This window comes from Genypterus blacodes, unplaced genomic scaffold (genome assembly GCF_046128005.1).
Source record: "Genypterus blacodes isolate CSIRO-AG114 ecotype Tasmania unplaced genomic scaffold, CSIRO-AGI_Gbla_v1 ptg000090l_1, whole genome shotgun sequence".
NCBI lineage: Eukaryota > Metazoa > Chordata > Actinopteri > Ophidiiformes > Ophidiidae > Genypterus > Genypterus blacodes.
Window position 1 is genome coordinate 2,706,311 of NW_027466895.1, and position 26,527 is coordinate 2,732,837.

The 26,527-nt window shown below is 47.2% G+C and overlaps 1 protein-coding gene across 1 annotated transcript in view; it reads left to right on the top strand.

Annotated features, from left to right (window-relative positions):
• The first annotated feature begins 233 nt into the window (after nt 1-233).
• The window catches only part of pcloa (piccolo presynaptic cytomatrix protein a), a 39,046-nt gene continuing 12,752 nt past the window's right edge, over nt 234-26,527 (top strand). The window contains exons 1-9 of the mRNA XM_076158967.1: nt 234-445; nt 2,638-3,526; nt 4,491-5,552; nt 13,015-13,111; nt 13,217-13,317; nt 15,432-19,506; nt 19,859-21,387; nt 22,705-24,781; nt 26,044-26,091. Coding sequence (XP_076015082.1) covers nt 234-445; nt 2,638-3,526; nt 4,491-5,552; nt 13,015-13,111; nt 13,217-13,317; nt 15,432-19,506; nt 19,859-21,387; nt 22,705-24,781; nt 26,044-26,091 — 10,090 coding nt within the window. The remainder of the gene's footprint in view (nt 446-2,637; nt 3,527-4,490; nt 5,553-13,014; nt 13,112-13,216; nt 13,318-15,431; nt 19,507-19,858; nt 21,388-22,704; nt 24,782-26,043; nt 26,092-26,527) is intronic.

Consider the following 26,527-nt stretch of genomic DNA (forward strand, 5'->3'; position numbering starts at 1 on the left):
AACTGTGGTAACTGAGGTTTACAGCTGCAGAGATGCGCGGCATAAAAAAACAAGGAGAAACGAGAGGGACTCGAAGGCAGCAGCGAAGGCGAAAGTAACCACCGCTCAGACATCATCTGAGATGCTCCGACACATCGACGGACGCCGTGTTCACCGCGCACTTTGGAGATAAAAACGCAAAGAGAGCTCGGATCGCGCATTGATCCGAATCCAGGGTACGGGAGGGGTCGATCATGGGGAACGAAGCGAGCCTGGAAGGAGGAGAAGGGCCGCCGTCTGGGCTACCGGAGGGGCTGGCACCCGACGGGAAAGGCGGCTTCGTCCGGATGCCCGGTGGGACTCCGGTGGACCTGAGTGAACTCAGCGCGGAAGAGAGGAGGCAGATCGCCGCGGCGATGTCAAGTGCGCAAAGCGGGCAGCCTGGAGGCGCAGCGACTGCACGAAGGCAGGGGGCTTTTTCACGGCATTACACAATAATCATACGTGAGAAAGAGTCGAGTGGATGTGTTGTGGAATTGTGTCTCCGCGGTTGTGTGCTGGAGCGTCATTTGGGGGAAGTCTGGCGTTAAGAGGCACAGGCACGATCACGCCCATTTTAATCCGCACCACGAAATGACTCGGTTCCTAGAGCTCCCAGGAACGGATTATGATGAACATCTGCTGACCTGATCCCTGACACACACTGTGGTGTTATTCGGAATGAGCGCATCCGGCGATTGCCTCGATTGAAAAACGTCTCATCTCTGCTACCCGAAACCAGATTCTGTTTTTACTATCCGACCCCAAAAACGTGAACGTGTGACATGATTTTGTATCTGGGGCTGAAAATCAGTGAATTGTTTGTGTCAGTATCTAGTGTGTGTGTGTGTGTGTGTGTGTGTGTGTGTGTGTGTGTGTGTGTGTATATGAGTGTGTGTGTGTGAGTGTGTGTGTGTGAGAGAGAGAGAGAGAGAGAGAGAGAGAGAGAGAAAGAGAGAGTGAGTGAGTGAGTGAGAGTAAAAGACACACCTCCAGTATTTGTGCGAAATAATCGAAATGCCTGCTGGGTAAGAAAATCTGTCGCGCTCGGTGTGTGTTGTTCCATCTTGAACGACGCCTTAATGCCTCTAAACACACACACATACGACAACCACATCAGCTGTGCGTCCTTATCATTCCCAGCGTTTCCAGCGACATTTAGGATTTGACGCTGAACGTGATCTGCACGGATGCCATCCAGCCCGGAACGTTCAATCAAATCCTTAATTAAAACTCCAGATATATTCCTGATTCCTCCTCATATCTAACGGGCCCCGGTGCGCGTAATTGGCTCCATTTGTGGGGGTTAATTGTTATTTATATCCGCGTTGGAAAGGGGTGGGGGGAGGAAGGGACGCATCAATATTAACACGACTATAAATAGAACAGCGGGCGTTAATGTCGTCACTCATAGATCCAGTCCGAGTTTGCGCTTCAGCCGGAATGTTTCAGCACCGCGGACAGCAGTTGTGCAGACCCTCTCCTCTGTCCATGGTGCTGAAACCCACAACAGCAGTGTACATCCTCTCCTCTGTCCATGGTGCTGAAATCTACAGCAGCCGTTGTGTGTTGAATGGAGCCGCGGGGAGCCTTTAAACAGCCATTACTTGTTATCATTGTCGGGCTCTTTGTCTTGGAAAGTAATGTATCGCTCCGTGATCATCGTTAGGAAATCACACCAGTGTGTTTTGTAGCAGGGTTTGAGGTGATTTGTTGGCCAAAACAACAGCATGGAATTCAAAACAGTATCAAGTCATTCAATTCAACAAAATCTATCACAAACACACATTATTCATATTCACTATTCCCCATAATAAACAAATCTCATTCACTCATATACGGGATATATGCAGACAAAGGCCGATCATCAGTATACTAAACCTCAACCTGACGCCTTCATGGTTGTGCTGTGTGTAGGTTTGTTTCTGGGCCCGAGCTTACAAAGACATCTCATCTTACCCCCGTGTAGTCGAGCGTCCCCCTCTCCATCTAAGTGTCATGCAGCTCTATTCACAGAGCTGTCAGCTCAGTTAGCCCACGGCTGCTAGCTATGCGCTTTGCATTCACAGCTGTGCTGAAAGGGCCTGAGTGCTGTGGTCTTAACTTATGAGCACAGTGATGCACAGGTAGTGTATCAGTGAAGGCAGCAGAGTCGGCCAATAAACGGAAGCAACATTGTTTTGGATTGGACTTGGCAAACAGATTGAAAACATTGTGGATCCCTGGGCAGGCACAGTGGACTCACTCTGCATGTTTAATCAGATTGTTTTCTACTTTCTTAGATTAAAAAAGCAATTTTATTTCTCCATGTTCTCTTACATGTCACATATGCTGATAATCTTGTGTCAACCAGAGTATCCGTGTAAGCACTCAAAGCTGATTTGTTTGTGTATATCAGTCTAATCTTAGTATTAGCTCTGACTGTGAGGGAAATGTGTTCTGACTTGATCATCTGTCTTTAGGCTTATGTATACACTGTATAATCTTGATAAAGAGCAGAGCATCTCATGCACAGTTTAGCTCAATTGAAGGGTTTGCTGTTACTTTACAATGTGACAACACATGAACAACATTGTTACCAAACTACCTGCTAACAGTTAGTATATTTGTCCTCCCCAGACCTTCCGAAGCTGATGCCCAGCAGCGTTCACAGCAGGGAGGAGTTGGGGCCAGGGGCCCGACAGGTCTGAGTAAGAGCCGCACTGTAGACGCCTTCAACCAGGGTCCGGTCAGAAAGCCCACACCCGGCCGCAGCCCCTCATCTCTCAGCCTCCTTGAGTCAAGATTTCGGCAGGAGACAAAAGACCCAGAGACCAAGTCCAGCGGCATGTTTGGCTCCAGCTTCCTGAGCGGGGCCAACCCGCTCAGTGCCATGACGTCCTCTGTCTCCTCCTCTCTGTCCTCCATGGGGGACTCTGTAAACATGCCCAAGTTTGGACTGTTCGGGGATGAGGAGGAGGAAGGAGGAGCATCGAAAACATCTGAGTCCAAGCAGGGTGCAAAGCCACCAGCCAAGGGGCCCCAACAAGGGCCTGGTCCTAAGGGACCACAACAGGGAGGACCACAAAAACAGGGTCAGGGTTCCGCTGGACAGGGGCCTAAACCAGGTCAGGGTCCCCCTGGACAGGGGCCCAGGCAAAGTCAGGGACCACCAGGCCAGGGGGCTAAACAGGGCCAGCCCCCTCCAGGGCAAGGACCTCCAGGTAAACAGGCACCAAAACCAGGTCAAGCACCACCGGGTCAAGACCCAAAACAGGGTGGCCCTCCCCAACAAAAAGGTGCACCGCCACCACAAGGACCTGCAAAGCCTGGACCTAAGCAGCAAGGGCCACATCCAGGAGAGCCGGCAAAGAGCGGGGCCCCTGAGAAGTCTGCAGGTGGGCTCTGTCCACTGTGCAAAACCACCAAAATGAACGTCGGGTCAAAGGAGCCGCCAAACTACAGCAGTTGCACCGAGTGTAAGAACCAAGTGTGCAGCCTGTGTGGGTTCAGCCCGCCGGACTCAGCGGTAAGAGAATCACTCCTCAGTTTACTTTATTTTATTTTATTTCATTCCCTTTATACTTCATTTCATAATTTTTTATTGTAAAAAGTAGAAAGAATAATGCCAGTGGAGTAATATCCAAACCAGTTCCTTATGGAATTCAGCTTGTATTCAGAATTGTAAGTGGTTTGCTTTATTTCCTTAAAATGGAGACCCAGAAGTGAAATAATCATCACAGACTGGCAGCTTTACATTACAGGTAAATTAGATGCAACAACCAGATTGTGCCACATGTAAAGACCAAACTGTATGGTTAAATTGCAGTATAGTTAAATCCATCTTCTGTCATATTGGCCCATTTCTATTCTGCGAGCGACGTGCGGTTTGAGGCACAGAGGGACCATATGGACCCAGGGAATGTTGATGAAGGTGACTCATGTCATGGCCGCAGGAAGACGGCGTGCCAGCACACAGCCCCATGCTTGACCACAATACAGAGCAGCATTCAAACATTCACATTAACACAGAGTAAAGACTTATGGGGATGATTTAGTAGGAGATTTTAAATTGCGAGTTGTGACCTCATACCTGCTCAGCTGGCACATAGTGAGTAATGTTACATGCTGAATATAAACATGTTCACACGTTCTCCTCTACATATGGAACAAAATGTCAACGCTGAACCTTTGCGATTGTCACATGGCGGAAACCAAAGAGACAGAGGCGGTGAAGAGAAACAGAAGGAAACACTGCATCATTAGCAGCATTTGCCTTATTGCCTCACTGTAATATAATTACTTGTTATTACGGAAGATGATTAGTACTTCTGCCATCACCAAATTAAAAATGTAATGTTGCATGCTTTGGATTGTGAAAACAGGATTTTCACATAATAAGACTATTTAATTATTTATTGGACCAAAGGAGTGTGTACATAATTACTCGTACAGTTTGGGTCTAAATCTCTTTCTATTTGTTGCATGTGCAGGGTAAAGAGTGGCTGTGTCTGAACTGCCAGATGCAGAGAGCGATGGGGGGCATGGATCCCCCTGCCATGACTAAGCCCAAGCAGGGATCGGCCCCGCCCTCGCCACAGAGACAAGCGCCTGGCAAGCCTGGCAAGCTGCTGATCAAGCAGCAGAGCACCACCGACCCGGGCTTGACTCCGCCCTCCACGCCTAGGCAGAAGTCCCCGGGCCCCGCCTCTCCTGGACCCCTGTCGCCGGGCTCCTCCTCGACAGCAGGATCCCCCAAGATCGACCCCAAGACTGGCCGCCCCATCCAGCAGAAGTCCAGCCCCCAGCCGTCCCCTTCCAAAACCAAGCAGGAGTCCAGCTTCTTCGGAGGCTTTGGTGGCATCAGCCTCGGGGGTCTTACAGACTCGGCCAAACCCCCTGCGGCGGCTTCACAAGCTTCCGAGTCCGTGGCGGGGAAGCTGTTTGGCGGCTTTGGCGGGCTGGTAGATTCGTCAAAGCCCCAAGCGGCAGCCGCACCAAAGCAGGAGGAGTCTGTGACAGGGAAGCTGTTTGGAGGTTTTGGAGGATTGAAGGGTTCGGAAGCGGTGAAGCCTCCCACCTCTGCTTCTGCCTCGCAGATGTTCAGCTTTGGATCGTCCCTCCTAAGCTCTGCCACCAACCTCGTCACCGGAGAGGACCAGAAGGAAGCAGATTCACCGCCCGGGTCACCACCAGACTCTGGAACAGGCTCCCCTGTGGATTCCGGCCCAGGCTCGCCCCCTGACTCGCCTTTCTCTGCCCCAGGAACGCCCCCTGATTCAGAATCGGCTCCTGACACCCCACCAGCCAAATTCACCAAACTCTCCAGATTCAACAAATTCAGCAAATCCATTTCCTTGGAGGAGGACGGGAAGACCGCAGGAACCAAACCTACACCTACAATTTCAACCTCCACCACTAAGGAATGCTGCCCTCTGTGTAACACGGAGTTGAACGTGGGCTCAGCTGAGACCCCCAACTACAGCCGCTGCACTGAGTGCCAGAAGACTGCTTGTAACCTGTGCGGATTCAACCCCGCCCCTCACCTAGGCGAGGTAAGAAACAAACACACTCAGAAGCTTTTCCTTCTTCTGCTCCAAATTATTGCGCTCTACGCTGCAGCGGCAGTACTTTATGCATTCTGTTATGTGTAAGTAGAACGCAAACATCCTGGAGACAGTTTCTTTAAAGTGGGTCACTGTGAAGACGTCCTCAGGAGTGACAATAGAAGATTACTGGGTGCACGTGAATAACTTTGTTTAACCTAAATAAACGCTGTCAAGTCATCTGCACATCCTCAACAAGTGGATGAATGAATGAATGGATGTGGTGAGTGATGTTCAAGCTTTCTTTAGCATCGACAGACGCCTGAAATGAGGTTAAGATGGACGTCTCGTCATCCAGGAGCACTTAAAAACAATTGACACTTGACTCTGTAACTAAATACTCTGTGCATCTGTGTGTACAGTATATGAGTGTGTGTGTGTGTGTGTGTGTGTGTGTGTGTGTGTGTGTGTGTGTGTGTGTGTGTTTGTGTGTGTGTGTGTGTGTACGCGTATGTGTGTGTGAGTATGTGCCTGACTAAAGTATGCATGCCTTTGTGCTGTGTGGTAAGAGTGTGTGTCCATTCTGATGATGGTATGGAAACCAAACACTTTTGGCCTCCTCCAGCTCGGTTGTGTGTGTGTGTGTGTGTGTGTGTGTGTGTGTGTGTGCAGTGAATTAAAGTGATAGCAAAATGGCCCTAAACACCCCTCACAACAATAGCAGAAGTAGGAAAACATACTTATTTAATGCTATTAAATGGAGTGAATAATGTTTATTGATGAAATTGTGGCTCCCACACTCCAAAAACAAGATGGCCACCGTTTGTTTACCGCGATGAGAGCGCTTGTCGTGATCCTCACTGCTCTCTTCAGCTCTTAATTGCTCTTCACCCCTTAATTTAGGCCGAGTGCAGGCAAACTGTAATTGACGCCGCAGAGATCAGCATCAAAGGCGCCGCCGCTACTAATTGAGTATAGATTAGTCGCGTCAACCGCGTCGCGTCTGAACTTCCACGTCATCAATTCAGTTTCCTTTGAATAAAAGCAAGGAGGAAAGCTCAGTTTGATTCAGCTGTAAACAGTTGAGAACTCTTGAAGGAACAGTGATGTTAAAGTGGCACACACAGCCACACAAACACACACACACACACCTCCTCAGCTGAGTCATCCCCCCCTACGTGCTGTGCCTCGCTCGTATGTCATTCGTTGTCATGACGTCTGCTGTCTTCAAGGCTTCATTTGTGACGCATATGAGTGGGTCAGTGTGTGTGTGTGTGTGTGTGTGTGTAGGAACTGAGACGTATGTTTTATTTGCCTTTTGTCCCTGCATCACCACAATGTGTGTGCGCGCGTGTGTGTGTGTGTCTCAAACTGAGGAGGACTTACAGGTTTCTTTGCTGAATTTTAATTTCTCACACTTACATGGCGTGCTTCTAAACATATGTCAAGGTGAGACACCTCCTGTTCTTCCCGCTGTCTTCCTGCTCAGCAGTGCTAAACGCAGCCGCTGCCTCGACTGATCCAGACGCATAGAAATGAATCAGTTATTGATCGTCTCATTTGACTCTGACTAACACAGCAAAAACAGCTGCCTCTGAAAAGGTCAAAGAGCTCCTTTAACTTTCCAAACTGTGTGTAGCTACATGTCTGACTTTCCTAACTACGACTGTGTCCTCATGTCTCACACACACACCCACACACACTCTCTCTCTGCGTGGTGTTTCCTGCGTCCTGTTCCCTCACTCATTGTTATTCTGCCGTCGTGCCCGTGCCTCCTCCCTCCGTCTGAGGCCTCCTGAGTCTGTGCCGGCAGATAAAGCTTTGCTCCTCGTGATTGGGCGATTCTCATCCTGAGCTTGGTGCCGTTTATCCGTCATATCTTCAACATTTAACCCACACGTGTGTGCTAGGGCTTTGCCCCTCTCTGTGTGTGTGTGTGTGTGTCATGTTGGTGTGTATGTGCACACACAGTCCGGTTGACTCACATCTTTCCCATCACTTTGCCCAGGAGGCACAAACGGACAAAAATAGTCACAGCAACAAAAGAGCCACAAAGAGGAAAACACAAGATACTGCAGGGCATCTCTCTGTCTCTCTCTGTCTCTCCCCCTCTCTCTCTCGCGCTCTCTCTCTCTTCTTTTGTCCTCCTCTTTCATATTTCCTTCTTTGTGAAAGTCTTTATGTGGTGCCAGGCTGCCCACTGAGTCCCCACATGGCCACAGTGGAAGGCTTGAAGTGGAGGCTATTTTGAGACGTGAAGGTGTGTGTGTGTGTGCATGTTTGTGTGATTTTGGTGCTGGTAACTGGATGCTGGAACATAAACATGAACATGCAAAATGAGTGATGTGTGTATTTACCAAATTTTCACCTGAACAACGTCAGCATTTTAAAATTATAATTATAAATTCATGCATTTTTTACAAAGTGCACTTCATCAAACACAAACACATGAAGCGGCTTTATTTCATGATATACCGTTGAATTACTTACTATAATGGAAGATTCCGAAAATGAAGTCTTCCCTGCTCTACAAACGCTCCGGCTCCGGCTCCGGCTCCACTACAGGAGAACTTCCAACCTCTCTACTTTGCGATGTACTCCTGCTTACATGTTAAACTGCTGAGCCCTCTGGTACTACGAGGTGTAGGTGTAGGTGTGTGTGTGTGTGTGTGTGTGTGTGTGTGTGTGTGTGTGTGTGTGTTGGGGGGAAAGAAAAGCCAGGACATGGTGTGTGCCAACACTGAGAGGGAGGCAGGAACACACAACACACACTCTTGTAAACAAACACACACTCTGGCTCAAGCCTCATCTAGTTACCGCAGGCAGTGCGGGCTCTCTCCACCCCCCTTCACCCCTGCCCGAACAACACACAGACGCGGTTACCATAGCGACAGAGAAGAGGCCCTTTTGATGATTGGAGTTGTCATGGCGAGCTGTGTGTGTGTGGACGACTGTGACTTATCATTGGATCGGGAAATGGCTTCACCTCCACTATTCATTGAGGTGCATCTGTTACAAAAGCTCAAGAGGCAGTTGTATGGTGTGTGTGTGTGTGTGTGTGTGTGTGTGTGTGTCACTCCTGTGGGACAATGCGGAGGATGATATAGAGAAACGTTGACGAGGAGCAGCTGGAAGGCTCTGTTATTGGAATGGCAGATGGTTAGGGAGAGGATCCACGAGAAGAAGTCGGAGTGAGACGTAATGGAGAGAGAAGGAGATTAGCGGATGAAAACATTGGAACGAATGCCGACGGAGATGCGAAGACGCAGCGGAAGAGGACAGACAGCAGAGAGGAGACAGACGGAAACGACCTGCCTGTCGCCGCGTGTTTCAGTCACATTAACAAGCACCTGTAGGCTGAACTTACTGTCAGAAATGTCTGAGGATGGCGAGTTTAGGCGTATTACACATATGGATGGATTTAAAGAGACAGTACCAAAAGAGCATTCCCTCAGTGTGCATAGCAGTGCTGCAGAGACAGAGAGCTAAGGTGGAATGTGTTTCTTGGGCATAAAATCATTCCAAAATGTGTGCCCTACAAGTACACACACACACACACATCAGCAGATATTGAAGCGACACACACACTTATTGGACAAGCTGCACTGGAGCTATAAGGTTACAGGGATCGTGTGTCTGATTTGGTGGCGGCCCAGACTGAACATCTACTGTTTAGTTTGCTACACGGCTCTTTGGATAAAAAGTGCCAGCGGTGTGAAATATGAGACGTAGATGGACGAGTGGGCTGTGACATGAAGGGACGAGAACCCAAGATGTTACATTCAGAGACCCTGAAGAAAGAAAAGCGACTCCAACACCAAACCGAGTCGTAACTCGCTTTGCTTGACTTATGAAGCAGGTTGTGGAAAAAACAAACACAGACACAGACTGGAAATATCTTTAATCCCCCCAGCTCAGCGTATAAATATATATGTACACACACACACACACACACACACACACCTTACCTGTCTTCCTGCTCTCGGCCCCGTCGGGAGAACAAACGCATCCAGGCCGACTTTTGTCACCGGCAGAGTAGATTTGCGGCGTAATTATCTTTGGTCCACCTTCACTCTGATCACACTGATTCGTCTACACATACAAGCACACACACACACACACACACTCACACACACACAACACTAAGCTGCTCAGGCGGAGCACATGGAGGTCAAAAGTGCTTCCCTCACAAGCTTCCTGACAGCGGCGATTGGAATTCGAGCCGGCAGCTTCCTTGGCTTAAGTTCTCTGACCGAAAGGCTTAAAAATGGCCTCCAATCTGCAGCGAGGGGACGTCTGCAGCAGCGGCAGGACATTTATTAGGACAAAGATCTTTTTTGGCTTGCGGACGAGCTGATGCAGGCAGCCGTTTCACTCACGGCCCACCACCGCATTATAATTAAAGTCGTTCCGCTCAGCGACCTTCATCAGTGTGGTAAAGGGCGAACTTCAGCACCGAACCACCGACGGCTTTATTATGGGAATATCGTTTTGGTGTTGATTCATGGCACCTGAACCTCCGTGTTGCTTAGCTGGGGTGCCTGGTGGCTCTGGGCCTGTTGTTGTTGAACGTGTTTCGGTGAGATTATTGGTCTGTACGTAAATTTCCCCCGACATTCATCACGTTATCCATCAGTGCTCAGCTACACAATAAGGTGATTGTTTGCGTCGTTAATTACGTCTCCTGACTTTCCCGTGATTGACTCTGAGATTTACGGCATCGTAACATTCAGCTTGTTGGCAGGAGCCCGTGTTGAGTCACCTCTAATGGCCGCCACCCCCCTCCTCCTCTTCCCCTCCTCTCTTCTCCTCTCTCGCTCTTCCTTTTCTTCCTCCCTCTCTCTTCTCCCTGTCCTCCTCTGACCTGTCACACTTATTTCCACACACCATTATCACCCGGCCTCCTCCTCCTCCTCGTGTCCCCCCCTCTCCCTCTCTCTCTCCACCTCCTCTGTCTCTATTCGTCCATCTCACCTTTTGCTCGGTCCCCCCTCCCCCGCCGTCTTACTGTCTCCGTGCCAGTCTCCGCCTAAATTTAGATGGGTAAAAACCCTTCCAGGATCCTTCCTCTTCATCAAAGACCTGCACCGACCTTCACAACACCCAAAGTCCCCAGAGAGATTGGAAAAACAATAACCAAACACAACCCCATCTCGTCTCACATTTCCGTTCTTGTTTGTGTCCTTGGAGGAAAGTTGAAGAAGACAGAGAAGTTTTGCGCTCTGAAACATCCTGACATCTCCGTGTTCATCCATATGTATGCGCTCATGTTTGTTTGTGAGACATGTGGGAAGAAAGATCAAAACACGTCTTCTTCTAATGCTTTCAAGGCGTATATATACATCTGAGCAAGTTTCCAGCTCATCTCTGCATTTGCTGGGGCGCGTTTCTCCTTTGACACACACGTGACTAAAACATCCTCATACGCACATGTATAACGTGGTTATGTCATTGAGTGAGTCCCTTGACATGTATGACTAATCCTTTGCTGCTATTTCTAGAACTTGTAGCGCACATATGAGAATTGACACTTTGATTTTTGCAGCAGAAGGAAAAGGTTGCTATGTAACAAAGGTGGAAGTAGGACTCCAACTGAGAAGGACCTGCTTATATAGGCACTAAACTCCATCTCAAGCAGAAACCACTGCTCCTCAAAGGCTCCATAGCAAAAAGAGATCCAGGAAAGACAAAGATTCCTGTCAACCGTCAGAAAAACATGAAATGTAGCTTTGAAACGAAACTGGGAGTTGTTTAGTTAAATTGTTTAAGTAACCCGACGGCCTTGGAGTGACAGCTCTGAGGCCTGTCAGTGCGGAAGAGTTGAAGTGGAATGATTCAAAACGTCTCCCCGACTCTCAGGCCTGGGCTCAGTCGTCTTAAGACCGTTTCAGTGCCGTGCCTGCTGTGATGTGCCGATAAATGTCAGTGCCGTCTGGAGTGGCCGTCTGGCTTGTCAGCGGCTTTCCTATCGGGCTGCCATCTCTCGCTCTGCTTTTGCTGATAGAGCGGTCAAGCTGGAGAAACTCCTGCTTTGCGAAGTCCCCCAGGAAAGGGGGGGGCACAGGGACACACACTCACACATCTTCGTCGTACGTGTACCACGTCCATCATGGCGTCTGAGGATTAAGTGGATTTCTGCCAAGATGGGGAACGAAATGCGCTAGCGTCAGCGAAGAGGAGAGCAGCGTCTCTTTCTCATTGGCATCCGTCCACACGTCTGTCTATGGCTCTCCTGGCAGCCAGCAGAATCATTTCAACATAACCTCTCTCTTACTGCCTGTCATTCTTTCCCCTTTTCTTGCATAAACGCTTGAGTGTGTCGCTCTCTCTTATGTGGGCTTTGCTTCACTCTATTATTGGTTGGCCGGCTGCTGTGACATGGCCGACCATCACTTTGTCCAGCTCTTCTTCTGTCCTCCTTCCTTCCTTCTTTCTACTGTAAATGGAGAAAAAAAAAGAGAAGAGAGAGAGAGAGGCCAGTCTACTTTGTGGCTTAACGGGCTGCGATCTTCTCTTAAGCCTGCCAGAGGCATTCATCAGAGGGGTCACAGAGGAATGAGCCGGAAAGCTCAGCTGTATGCAGAATGAGAGGTTCACGTCAGCGCGGATGCTCGTGTAAATGTGCTGACTGTTACCTCCACTGAGACTTCCTGAATGTGTGTGTGTGTGTGTGTGTGTGTGTGTGCAGATGTTGTGTCAGGGAGATGAGTGTGTAAATGTGAGACGAGCAGAGAGCAGAGGGCTGTTATCCTCCATTTCTATAATTATTGAAGTTGTAAGTTTGGCACTGTTTTCCAGAGTCTGAGACTATAGTGTAACAATAATAAGATGATACATATAACATGATGAGACAGGATTAACAGAACCCTTGACAAATTAGAGCTGCTGCAACAGGAATACGGCTCAGTTGAGTTTTGATGAGAAAATTAGGCCGAAATGATTTTACAAGAGTAAGTGACAGTGAAAAAAATTCCCTGTGATGAGTGTTAGGGTTTGAAGGGAGATGTGACCACAGTTTGAGAACCACTGAAGTGGAGAACATAGTGACAATTGTTCCTTGTCAAAGTGACTTGTCTCTGTCTCTGTCTTGCGCCACAAAATATCTGCTCAGGCCACTTCTCTCTTCCTGCCGCGCTCCGGTAAGCCCCTGTCCCATTACCATGCATTATACATGGAGCCATCTCCTAAGTTCCATAAATGTAATGGCTGCCCTTGAAATAGAAGATGTTACGTACGGTGTGTTGTCACAGTGATGCTTTAACTACGTAGACACACACTGTTGGAAAGACCTCCTTATGTAATTTCTTCTTTCTTTCTGTGAATTTTCCACCAGCTTTGTCGAGTTAAACCTGATACTCAATATATAAAAGCAGTGGGAAGTATTTATCATTAAAGAGATAGAAATAAATACAATAACAGTTTTCAGCCTTTCATTTGAATCAAACCCTTTGCTACTCTCTTTGACTTACAGAAAGAATGGCTTTGCCTCACCTGTCAGGCCCAAAGAGCTGCGTCAAGCCAGCTGGGAGACATCCCACCTGCAGCAGTGGCTTCCCCGAAGAAGCAACTTGCACCTGCGCCTGCGCCTGCGCCTGCACCTGCGCCCGCACCTGCGCCCGCACCTGCACCTGCACCAGCACTTGCACCAGCACCAGCACCAGCTCCTGCTCCTGCTCCTGCTCCTGCTTCCTCCTCAATCCCTGCCGCTGCTGCTGTAGATAGCAAACCTGTAGTAGAAGCAGCAGAAGTAACCCCACCTGCTCCCGGGAACAAGGTAGAACCCGTAACCACCCTAACACCTACACACACAGAAGCCTCTCGCCCTGATCGAGGCGCAAAAGAGCTGCCTCGAGCGACTGAGCCAGTGTCTGTAATGCAGCCCGAACGAGACACTCCGGCTTCACAGAGCGGAGCAGAGAGTGTCTCTGTAGTCTCCGCAGATGAGCGTCCTCTCCCTGTGGAAAGTGAGACACAGAATTCACCGCTTAATAAAGGTTTAGACCAAACAACAATCTCTGCTGAGGTAGAAACAAAGGCAGATGCAGAGATTAGACAGCGTGAGGCTGCAGCTCCCCCAACAGATGATGATGATGGAAAAACAGAGCCTGTTTTAGAAATGGTTCCAGAAGAGACAACAAAGTCTCCAGAGCCACAGTCTGTTTCACTTCCTAGTGCTGTGACGCAGGAAAGTGCTGTTCATCCTGATCCTCAACCAGAATCTACAACTCCATCTGTAAATGAGAGGGAGAGGACCGCAAAGGTAGAGCTGGAGATCAGTCAGACTCCACCAGATGCAAATGTGGATAGCATCAGTCACCAGCCTGAGGCATGTGTTAAGAAAGAAGTTACTGCTGAAATCACAGCAGAACCAGAACCAACAGTAGAGCAGCTTACATGTACAGAAGTTTCGCCCCAGTCTCCAGCTGAGATTGGAGCCTCTGTTGACAAAATTGAGGTCCCAAAGCCTGATAAGATCCAGGAAGAAAAGTATGACAATGGAAGTACCTTGTTAGTTTTGGAGAAAAAACATCCTGTCTCAGCTTCAGAGGCAGGTGAGGCTGATGTAGTGGAGGTTGAACCCATACTTGTTGCACAAGGTGGAGGAGAAACCACGGCTCTTGACAAAATAGATGAGGAGAAGGCAGTTAAGAATAAAAGTGTTGGGGAAAGTGTTGCTGAAGTACAAACCGTCCAGCAGCAGGAGGCTGTTGAAGAAAAATCAAATCAGAAAAGAGGAGTTGAGGATAAGTCCGCCTGTAAAGAGGAGGCAGCATCCAAGTTTGAGCAGAAACCGTTTGAGAACTTGAATGACCTCACACCTCCGCATGAGGAGAAAGTTAATGATGAAAAATCCTCTACTGAAACAGGGAAAAACATATTGAAAAGTAAGGGGGAGCCTTGTCTTCTTCCCAAAGCATTAGATGTAATTCCAACTCAGCCTCAACAAACCCATGAAGAACTGACAATGCATGAAACGCAGCATGAGAAGCAAAAGCTCCCTGTTGAGACAACCTCACTGTCAGACAAGGCGGAAGATAAAGAGAACTATGAGAGTGTAGCACAACAAGGGGTAAAGCAGAAACCTGTAGCAGATCAAAAAGCAGTTGATACATCTGAAAAGGATAAATCTTTACCCCAATTTACTGATTCTACAAAGCAAGAAATGCTCAAAGCCCAGGAGCTGACTGACAGTAGAAAGGCTTCATCCCCATCTGGTATTAGGAAGATACAAGGTGAAGGTGAAGCCCGTGAGAAGGGGCTTGATCATAACGAAACAGTACTCATGTCAGAAAAGACAGAAAATAAACAGAGAGAAAGATTAACAGGCGCAGATGAGAAAGAGCCTGGGAAAGTGTCGACTTTAGAGGAGGAGGAGGCAAAACTCTGCGAAAAAGAGAATGAAGTTGTGTCACCGCTCATTACTGCCAACAGCCAGAAACCTATTTCAACATCAGACGCCAGCGAGCTCTGTAACAAATATGGCAGCAGAGAGTTAGATGTGGGAGAGGAAACAACATCAAACGCAGATAAAACATCTGAAAGTGCTTTTGAAAATGTATGTGTGGCAGTAGCTTCAGTCCCTGACATCCCAGCCCCTGCTGTCCCTGACACAGAGCAGAGGAAAGAGACTAAAGCTCAACCCAGTGATGAAGATCCCGATGCTGAGGTGACTGTAGTATTTAGGAGGATTGGTCGATTATCCAGATTGTCTCATGATGTCATAGGCTGTATTTATCCCAATATATAAAGGTACACATGAAAGTCAAGCACACAATGTTGGGAAATCATGGAAAATCAATTAATTTCCAATTCCTGCTCCTAAAGAATGTATCTGATAAGGCAATACATGAAGAAAAATGTTAATTGTGTCCAATTTCCTTCCATCAGGTGAAAATCTTAGAGCCCCTGAAAGAGCGTGAAGAGAAAGAAGTGGCTGTGAAGGAGAGCAGCCCCACCAGCCCCTCAGACCTTGCAAAACTGGAGAGCACAGTCCTTCCTATCCTTGAGGCCCAGACAGGCACCCAACCGAAAGATGAGGGGGAAACGCACACAGACACGCTTAAGACCAGACGTAGGTTGGAGGTGCTTCCTCTCTCGTCTGAGTCACCCAGCTCAGAGGATGACAGAGAACTTTCTGAGAAGCAAGATGACATAGGTGCTACGAAGAAAAAGCTCCTACTCCCCATAGATATCAGGGGAGATTCAATGGAGGACAGCAGTGAAAGCTTTGGAAAAGACAGTCCAATGTCTGGGGATGATGAGGACTTTATTCGAAAACAGATCATCGAAATGAGTGAGAATGAGGATGCTTCTCCCTCTGACGAAGAAGACCTTATCCGCCGTAAAATCAGAGAGGAGGAGAAGAAAAGGGTGGAATCGGAAAAGACAGCGCCGGGAAAAGCCAGGCGACTCGTCAGGAAGAGCACCATATCTCCAGATGATGAAGATAAGCAACTTGGTGACCCATCATATAGAGCTGATGTCGAAAAAGAGGTGGGAGCCAAACCCAAAGAGGAGGAACAGCCTAGCACAGCAGTTCGCAAATTCCAAACTATGGAACTGAACGCAATCAGCAGCCCGATTCAAATACCTAATGATGATGGAGAGCCTGAGATGGAGAGCCTTACAGACTCACCAGATGACCGGTCCCGGGGTGAGGGATCGTCCAGTCTGCATGCATCCAGCTTCACTCCTGGGACATCTCCAACGTCCGTCTCTTCACTGGATGAAGACAGTGACAGCAGTCCCAGTCATATTCGTTCTGGTGAGAGTAAACAACACAGGAAAGCCAAACACAGACAACCTGGTCAGATGCTGCCAACTATTGAAGACTCTTCTGAGGAAGAGGAGTTACGGGAAGAAGAGGAGCTGCTCAGGGAGCAAGAAAAACATCGGGGTTCAGGGAAAAAATCAAAAAAGGATAAGGATGAGATTCGTGGCCAGAGGAGGCGAGAGCGTCCAAAAACGCCACCAAGCAACCTCTCCCCTATTGAAGATGCTTCACCAACTGAAGAACTGAGGCAGGAAGCAGAAATGGAGGAAATCAGACGGTCATCCTGTTCTGATTTCTCCCCCAGCATTGAATCGGAGCCTGAAGGATTTGAAATCCACGCCGCAAAGATCGCAGCGGTCCAGAAAACATATGAGCTGCCCTTATCAGTATCTCTGCAGTCCCCAACTGATGATGATAATCAAAATGGTAACCAACCAATGAAAAAGGTTCTCAAGTCTGCTGATGAGGCTTACGAGGAGATTATGCTGAGGGCCAAGTCTCCAACAGTTGAGAAGATTGAAATCCAACCCGAGAAAGAGTCCCTCTATGGAGGCATGCTCATCGAAGACTACGCCTATGAGACCCTCATCAATACATCTGCTGAGCTGGGGGAGCCAGAGAACATTACTGTTCCTGCTCAGTCCAAGACACTGAGATCACCAGATGAGGTTTATGAAGACATGATAAAGAAGAGGAAGGAGTTCATGAAGCTGGAGCAGGAATATCAAAAGATGCAGTCAAAACAAGAAGCCACTACTCCAGAAATAGTGTTACAACTGGCTGAGAATACAGTCTCCAAAAGCACCACAGTAACTCTAGATAAAGATGGGAAACCACTGCTGGATGCTGAAACTGCCTATGAAGAGCTCATGAAAAAAGTGCTCACACCTGGAACAAGCCCGACTCAGCAGGAGCCAGAGGTGCAAGCCACCGCAGCTAGGAAGGCGCTCTATCCTATCCCAGACCTGAAGGTGACACAGTGCTCTTCAGGAGAATTGTCTTCAGACGATGAGATAGGTGTGATCAAAAAGGAAGAGGAGACGACTGCTTCTTTCTACACACCTGTCGTAAAATCGACTACGGAAACTGAGCCTGTAGCCGAGGCTCCTGTATCATCAACAATGGATCACCAACCTAAAACCACCATTGCAGCATCTCAGGCTGATGTTGTGGACTTATCGAGTACTCCCCCAAGAGCGCAAGGCCCTGTCATTGCCAGTGTATCACCTTTGCCCACAGTCCCTCAGTACACACCCAGTATAACCAGCGTGGTGTCAACTGCTCCACCTATTCCACCCAAGCCAAGCACCCTACGAAGAACTAACTCTCAGGAAAAAGGAGATGTACCTGTTGCACCTCCACTGCCTCCTCCCACTGCACCAAAACCGACCGTTTTTCCCAGGAAACCTCCAGTTCCACTTCCACCTCAGGCTCCAGCAACTCCAATCAGACCTGAGACAACAGCAATGTCTACATTCCAAGGAACACCAACAAGACAAACCGTAACACCAACATACAAACCTCATGTGCCACCTCCAGTTCCCCCAAAGCCATCAATACCTGCTGGAATGGGATATGGCCCCAGACCAGGGGAGGGTGTCAAGCCACCAATCGCACCAAAACCAGGCTCACAGCCATCCTCACCTGCCCATGTCACACATCCACCAAGACCCACTGCACTTGCCACAGGTCCTGTTGAAACGGTCTTGAATTTGAGTCCCAGCTCTGAGAGCAAGCAGTTTCAACCATCACCAAAGTCCCCTTCTTCTCCAAGATATGCCAGCAACCTGCGTGACACCTATGTGGTCATCACACTGCCATCTCAGCCCAGCTCTCCAGTTGAGAGTATCTCAACTCAAGCCCCATCTAGCCCCGGTCTAGCATCTCCACATCAAGTTTATCATCAACCACAGCCCCAAACTCAGTTTTACCAGCAACATCCACAGCCTCCTCCTCAACAACCAACAAGGGTGCCTCTGGCATATACAAGGGTCACTGAGAGTATTGAGAGCCAGGAGATTTGTGGACCAGAAAAACATGTGTCTAGTTCTTGTCATATAATTGAGGCAATATCTGCCTCAGCCCAGCCGCCTATGGTTACCCCAAACGCCATCGCTCAACTGGTCACCACAGAAGTCCAAAGAACTACTGTGTCTGTTGTTCATGAAAGGACACAGCCCCCAGTACCAGCCCCAAGGGCAAATGGTGTTCCAATTGCAATGGAGAAACCTAAGCCCCAACTGCCAGTACAGAATGGACAAGCTTTCCAACCTTGTGAGGTAGTAGACCTCAGCACCATGAAAGTGGATCCAGAGACAGACATGATGAATGGGGTGGATCTGTCTGCTGGCCAAGACTCCAGACATCCGTCCTTTGCAACTGATGTCAGCTGTCGTCAGAACAGTGCAGTGCAGTCAACTGTGGTCAACCTAAGCGCTGAATCTTCCACTGTTTCTATAGTGACCGATAGAATCACCATTGTCACGTGTGCAGCTACTATCCAGCAATATAACAATGTAGACACCTCACAAGCAACTTCAGTGCCCCTTCAGCTGACAAAAAGCAAAACATTTGAGCCGGTTTCTCAAATTATATATCGACCAGTTAGCTCTCAGCCCTCTACGACTGCTAGTTCGGAAATCCCTATTAACCTCTGCGTTGGATCAAGCGCTGGTGTTGGAGCTTTCCAAATGCCTCCGGTCACTATTGCACCCATGTCTGTTGTGGCATGTGTTGCCAATGGATTAGCAACAGGTACAACCACAGTGGCTGGAGCCGTTGACCTTAGCACAACAAAATCTTTCAACACCGTGGTATCAGTGGATTCTACTTCAGCAGAGGTGGTCACAGCTGTAATCACAGATGATGACGGCAAACCAGTTGATCTAACTGCAGGAAAAAGAGCTGTATGCTGTGATGTTGTGTATAAGCTCCCATTTGCAGGAAGCTGTACAACTCAGCAACCCACCACACCCCTTCCTGAAGACCGTTTTGGTTATCGCGACGACCACTACCAATATGACCGCTCACCCTATGGCATGAGAGGCTTCGGTGGAATCAAACCGTCCATGTCTGACACGAATCTGGCAGAAGCAGGACTATTCTTTTACAAGAGCAAGAACAGCTATAATTTTAGTGGCACCACAGATGGTGCAGTAGATCTTACTTCAGCCAAAATTTCTGATGCAGGTCAGTGGAGTGATATTGCTGACCTCTCAATGAAATGTTATTTTGAACTGCCTCCCCTCATTTATGGCTAACATGACATTTTTTGTTTGTTTTTACTTTTTGTTTTGAGTCTTTATCATCCTGATTTGCATGGATGTTTATTTTCTTTTTTGTTCTTTTGTGGTGACATTTTTGCATGTGGCTGCATGCTCTTACATGTTGTCTGGGCTTATCGTACGTCTCAAGACCGGAGGGTCGTATTTTTTTCTTTCCCTTTTCTCCTCTTTTTATCATTTGGATGAAGCATGGCATGTTGCAACATTGAATAAATCTGCAATGTTTGGACTCAACTGATATTTTTGACTTTTGACAGGTGAAGCTGTTGACTACTCCAACAAAGGGACATATTCAGGAATGACAATCCCACCCTACTCCCAAGCCAGAGTCACGGGTGCTGTTGGTACACTCTTTGGGACAAGCAGTGTATTAAGGTCATCAAATGGTGTGGTCTATTCTTCTGTTTCAGCACCAAACCCATCTACATATGCCATTACCACTCAACCTGGGTCCATCTTTAGTACTACACACAACACCCTTTCAGGTATGCACACCAGCGACACCATGCCATCGCTGTCCAACCTCCAGAACCTGCCACTTACACGGTCACACAGCTTTCTATCCACCATTTCCACTACTGGAATAGGAGGACAAGGAGATGCTCCACTCAATCTAGAGATCTCTCGAGGGAGTACCATTGCTCCTGATGGTATGACCTCCACAATCTCTCTATCCCTTGACACTTACACTGATGCGTCCCTGGAGGCTATAGCTGCCTCACTGGAAGCTCTGTCCTCCCCCATGGTTCCTGGGGATGACCAGTATCAGGCAGAGCGTGACAGGCTGGAGATGGAGAAACTCAAGCAGCAACGTCTGGCAGAGGAATTGGAGTGGGAGCGCCATGAGATCCAGCGTTTCCGTGAACAAGAGCAGCTCCTGGTACAGAAGGAGCTGGAGGAGCTGCAGGCAATGAAGCAGCAGATTCTGAACCAACAAGAAGAGGAAAGACAGGCACATCTTTTGATGCAAAAAGAGACCTATGCCCAGCAACAGCAGCAGCTTGAGCAAATTCAAAGACTCCAAGAACAGCTTCGTTTACAACTGGAGGAACAAAAGCTTCGACAGATGTACCCAGGTGGAGACCAACTAGGACATGGCCCACAGGAGGCAGTTGTCTTAGGGCCTGATGGCACAGTCCTAGCCCGAAAGATCACAGATAGTGGGTGCCAGACAGATGAAGAGGATGAAACCGTCAGCAAAGCTTACTCAGGGAGGAAGAAGAAAAGTGCTAAAAAAAGCGTTGATAGTTGTGTGCAAACTGATGATGAGGATCAAGAAGAGTGGGAAACTCAGAACAGAGGCCGCCGCCGGCCACGGACTTCCAGGGGAGATCGGAGTGGGCAGTCAGAAATGTCTCTACAAGCACACACTGAGATCTCTATACAAACTGATTCAGAAGGGAATATAAGAATGGACACTAGAATGGAACTGTCCGACTCCGAGAGGACCTCACCAAAGAAACGACCCAACCCCTTAGAAATAGGCCAATCTTCGAACCTCACTGCAGAGTCCTCCACCCTTCAAGCCCCACCGAAATCTCCCAAAGTACTATATTCCCCAATATCCCCCTGCATATCCCCCAGTAAATCCCTTGAGTTTGTATCTTATGAGAAATCCCTGGGTGATACAAGCCCACAAAAGCTAAGAGGTGCAGAACAATCCAAACTCTCTCCATCAAGTCCGAGAGGATCAAAAACCATGCAGAGATCGATGTCTGACCCCAAGCCCATGAGCCCAGGAGAAGAAAAGGCAACATCTGGTACCCAATATGGTGAAAGCTACACTGTAAGTGCCATTGGCATTAATTTAAGGGAAAAAAGACATGATGTAGCATTGCCTCAGAATGGTGTAGTTATGGTGATTTTATTGCAAATTTCTGACTAACTTTGAAATATAGATTAGATTAGATTAGATTGAACTTTATTGTCAGTGAGCAAGTACAGGTACAAGCCAATGAAATGCAGAAGCATCCAACCAGAAAGTGCAAAAGTGTACTATTATATATACAGAATACAGAATATATACAGAATATATACAGAATAAACTATATACTATATATACTAACTATAAATATAAATTAATAAATATGTAAATAAATAGTGCAAGGAGACTTGGAGTGCAAAACGGAAGTGAAATGGAAAATGATCAGTGCAAACAGAAAGTTGTGCAAATTGCAGTGGAGTGCAAGATGATGCTAGAGGGAGGATGGAGTTGAGTGGGGGAATGGAGTAGAGTTCAGAAGGGTCACCGCCTCGTAGAAGAAACTCTTCCTGAGCCTGCTGGTGCGAGAGCGGAGGCTTCTGTAACGCCTGCCGGATGGGAGGAGGGTGAAAAGTTTATTATATAGTTATAGTTACATATTGTTATAGTTATAGTTACATATAGGGACATAAATACTGACTAGGTCACACTTAACCACTTAGAGTTAGTGCTCTTGGTCATTATGGGTCATGGCAGTCAGTTGTCTGCTTGGACAATCCAGTGTTGATGATCTCTTACATAGAGTACATAAAATATTGTCAATAGGCAGGCAACGGCTCAGTGGGTAGAGCTTCCGCTTGGGAACCGGAGGGTTGCCGGTTCGAGCCCCTGCCGAGGCGCCCCTGAGCAAGGCACCAAACCCTCAATTGCTCCCCCCTCTGCGAAGGGTGGTAATGTAATGTAAGTCGCTTTGGATAAAAGCATCTGCCAAATGATCGTAATGTAATGTAATGTAATAGGATGAGCTCCTAGCACAACATTCAGCTGTCAGAAATTCACAGAGGCTTAATGTGAATCAATTAATTTTTTAATTTAATTTAAAGACTTTGGGGAGTAACATTAAGAGCAAGAATAAATATCTTACTGGGAAGCACAAACTGAAACTTTGAACTATAACATCAAGTTAAGATTTAATAATTATGCCATACTTAGAACCGATGCCCTTTCCAATATTTAATTTGCTCACTTAATTACATTCATGCACAATTTGGCAATTATCTCAAGCTAATAATGAAGTTCAAAAAACTATTTTTAAGTTCCACAAATGCATAATCAGTAGGGGGACTGTTGCATTGGGACAAAATGTAAATGTTGTAAATCTCTGCTTTGTTTTAATCACAGGCAAAGGGTTCAGGTGGAACACCCACAGGCACCCAAAAGAAGGTGAAGAGGACTCTCCCCAATCCACCCTCGGAGGATGAATCAACCACCACTGGACAGACGGCATACACCACCGGTTCTGCCCGCAGAAGAATGTGCCGCAATTCTAACATGGCGCGCGCCAAGATCCTACAGGACATCGATCGAGAGCTAAATCTCGTTGAGCGCGAGTCCTCCAAACTCCGCAAACGACAGGCCGAGCTGGATGAAGAGGAGAAAGAGATTGATGCCAAGTTGAGATACTTGGAGATGGGAATAAATCGTAGAAAAGATGCCCTGCTGAAGGAGAGGGAGAAGAGGGAAAGAGCATATTTACAGAGCGTTGCCGAGGACAGAGACTACATGTCAGACAGTGAGGTCAGCAACATCCGGGAAACGAGGAGTGGTCTCGGAGGTGGTGAAGATGAGGAGATTGAAAGTCATGGCCTCGAACGTCCCAGGACAGCACCACAGTCAGAACTAGATGAGTTTGTTCCACCTCAAACCAAGCATGATTACGGAAAATACTCCCACACTCAGTACCAGTACCCTCAAAGCCAATACCAGCAGTCTCTCTACCAGACTCCCCAGTCCTATCAGTCCCACTCTCTTTACTCCTCTGTCCCCTCACTCACGACCTCTCAGCAGCAGAGTTACCACCAGATGCTCCTGCTGCAGCAGAAAGCTGCCCGACAGGCCGCTCTCCTTTCAGAGTTGGAATCAACTAAATATGATGTGATCAGTCGCCAGCCTGATCCCACATCTTCAGCCTTCCTGGGAGTCAAGTATGACAAATATGGCAACCACCTTGATCTCAGAGCCTTGGATGTGGGAAGTATAGCGGGTACTCCTATGTCAGCTGTTTCTGATTCCTATTACACAGATGTAGATCACCATACACCACGGAGTTACATGCTCCTGGAAGATGCAGCAGATCTAGCCAAGGGCTCCACTGGTCTATCGTCATCTTATAGTCTGGCTGAGAGGGAGCTTGCTAAGGCAGAGAAGCTGCTGCGCCGAAGTGCTGCAGATCTGGTGTCTACGGATTACCTGGGCTCCACCTCCAGACTCCATACTTTTGGAAAAACCCCTGACGAAGATGATCCAATGGAGGAGCCTTATGAGTTGAAATTACTAAAGCAGCAGCTGAAGCAAGAGTTTAGGAGAAGTACAGGTGGGACGGAAAGTTTAGAACAGCTGGCAGGTCTCTCCCACCACTACTATACCCCAAGCACTAGCATCTCAAGTTACTCCCAAAGACAGTATCCAAAGTCAGACAAGTACAGTATCAGTAGACTTACTTTAGAGAAGCAGGCAGCTAAACAACTCCCAGCATCTATGTTGTACCAAAAACACAAGACTCCACTATTAGAGCCTAAGATCTCTTCAAAGTATTCCTCCATTACTGACAGTAGAGGTTTGGAGGCAGACTATACCAGCTATCTGGGGTCAAGCAGAGAATCAGCAAGATCGAGCCGACTCATGCAGGACGAGATTACCTTTGGTCTACGTAAGAATATTGCAGAACAACAAAAATACTTGGGTTCCACATTGGGTGCCAACTTGGCTGGCTCACTAAACTTGGGCCAGAGTTTAGGTTTAGACAGTGCTTATCCTAGCGGTAGTCGCTCAAGACCTTCATCAAGGCCTACATCTTGCTATGGCTTGGATTTGTCTCTCAAAAGAGACCCGTCCAGCTCTTCCCTGAGGCTCAAGTCTGATGGTGATGCATCTGGGGACGGACCAAGCTTCCAAACCCCATCCGGTCGCACTAAACCTACAAGTCTACCTATTGTGCAAAGTGGCCGTGGTCGACTCCCTATAGTGGCCCAGAACTCGGAGGAGGAGAGTCCACTGAGCCCGGTGGGGCAGCCAATGGGTATGGCCCGGGCATCAGCAGGACCTCTGCCACCCATTTCGGCTGATTCAAGGGACCAGTTTGGTTCCTGCCTGTCCCTGCAGGACTCCCAGCAGCAGCAGCATGTCAGGGAGGAGCCGACCAGGGGTAGGGGTTATGTGCTGCTGGATGACCTCCAGGGCACCATGTCAGACAGCGAAGGTAAAAAACAGATTTGTCACTTTGGATGTGGTACATTTTGCATGAATTTTGTTGTTATGTTTGTGGTATTTCACAACTCTGTATTCACTGAGAGTCTGCATGTCATTTGTTGTCACTTTCATGTGTTATATCATTTTTGTGAATGTATCTTCTTTCTAAGTCTCTGTTTTTCTAATAAGCATGCATTCCTTTGTCCATCTTGCTGTTTTCTGTTTGTTTGAATGTATCTCTTTGCATGTGCTGTGTTTCTGACTGCGTTCCAGATATTATGCAACATTTCTTCGTATTAGCTTCCTGCAGACCCCATATGAAACAACATTTTCTTTCTAGCTACATTGAGTGGGAGGGTCTTTTAATAGCAATATCTCACTTGTGTGAGCCTGCATTTTGTTTAGAGCCTGCACCTATTTGTAACTCCTTCACCACACATTCGTCACTTGAATAAAGAGGCTTAGTTCTTTTTCAGTTTTAAAGAAGATTTCCTTTCTATCCTGTTTGTTATGCACATAAGACTTGAGCCACAATAGCTGCATAATCCTTCAAATCTCGTGTCAGTTCTTGCAGTGAAACAAGTGCCTCTACATTTCCCCAAATCCACATAATTGGTACAGGATTTTGTCAGTTAAGCCAATTATTATTATTATTATTATTAGTTCCAAAAATCTATACTTATACATAACCTTTAATACATTATATTTTTGGGTTCTAGAATAGTTGTTTTCTGATATAGATGCTGGACATTGTTAGTGTATTTCATGTTTATTGTTGAGATGTAATGAAAACAAGTTGTAGTTGATTCATAACTATAAATGTATAGAGTATAGAGGAGGATCCTGTCAATTATCCAGACCTTTTTTTGTGTGAAATGCATGTAATCCGAATACAAAACTAATATATGTGTAATAAATATAAAACCTTACCTTGCATGTGTTGTTGTGAATACTGTTTGTCTGTAGTGTAAAGCATCAGTAACATATGTTGCATGCATTTACTTTCCATATTATTGTACTGTATCTTTATACTGCCTGTATGCATTGATACCTAATTCATTGCGAACATAATCATTCGTACATGGAAGATGGAGATGCAGTATTAGTTCATTTTTGTACCCAGGTTCAGGCTCAAAAGTTATGCCTTTATGTGTGTTTGTGGTGTGTAAAAGATCCCAGTTCTGACTTGACTTGAATGCAGCATTACTACATGTTGATAGCTTTATGTGGATCCCGCTGTTATTCAATATAAATCATTTGCCTTGGTTCCAGCCCTAAGTGAATCCCTGATGGCTTTGAACAGAGACGATGCAGCCAATGGTAGAGTATCTGTACAGTTCTCCAGTCACTCATTAGCCAACATACTGTATGTTAAGGTGCACCAGAGGGCAAATCCATACAAATGACGTATGGCCGATACATACAGACCTCTTTGATGATTACAGCTAAAACTAAGCATATTGCAAATGTCACATATTAACCAAATGTACTGTGCATAACATGTGTTTTGAATGGGGAGAATACATTTCATAACAAAGAGAACATCTATCCATGCACATTCATAATTAATTACCACACAAGCTGCACATACCTACACTTTTTCTTTGATCACATTCTAACTTGTGCTTGTTTTACAACTTTGAGTATCTTGCTCATTTTAACTTTTTGATTGAGAGCTAAAGTAATAATAATAATCCTGCCTCTTGCACGCCCCTCCGATCAGCTTCCTCACCGCAGAATCACATTGTTCTGTCAC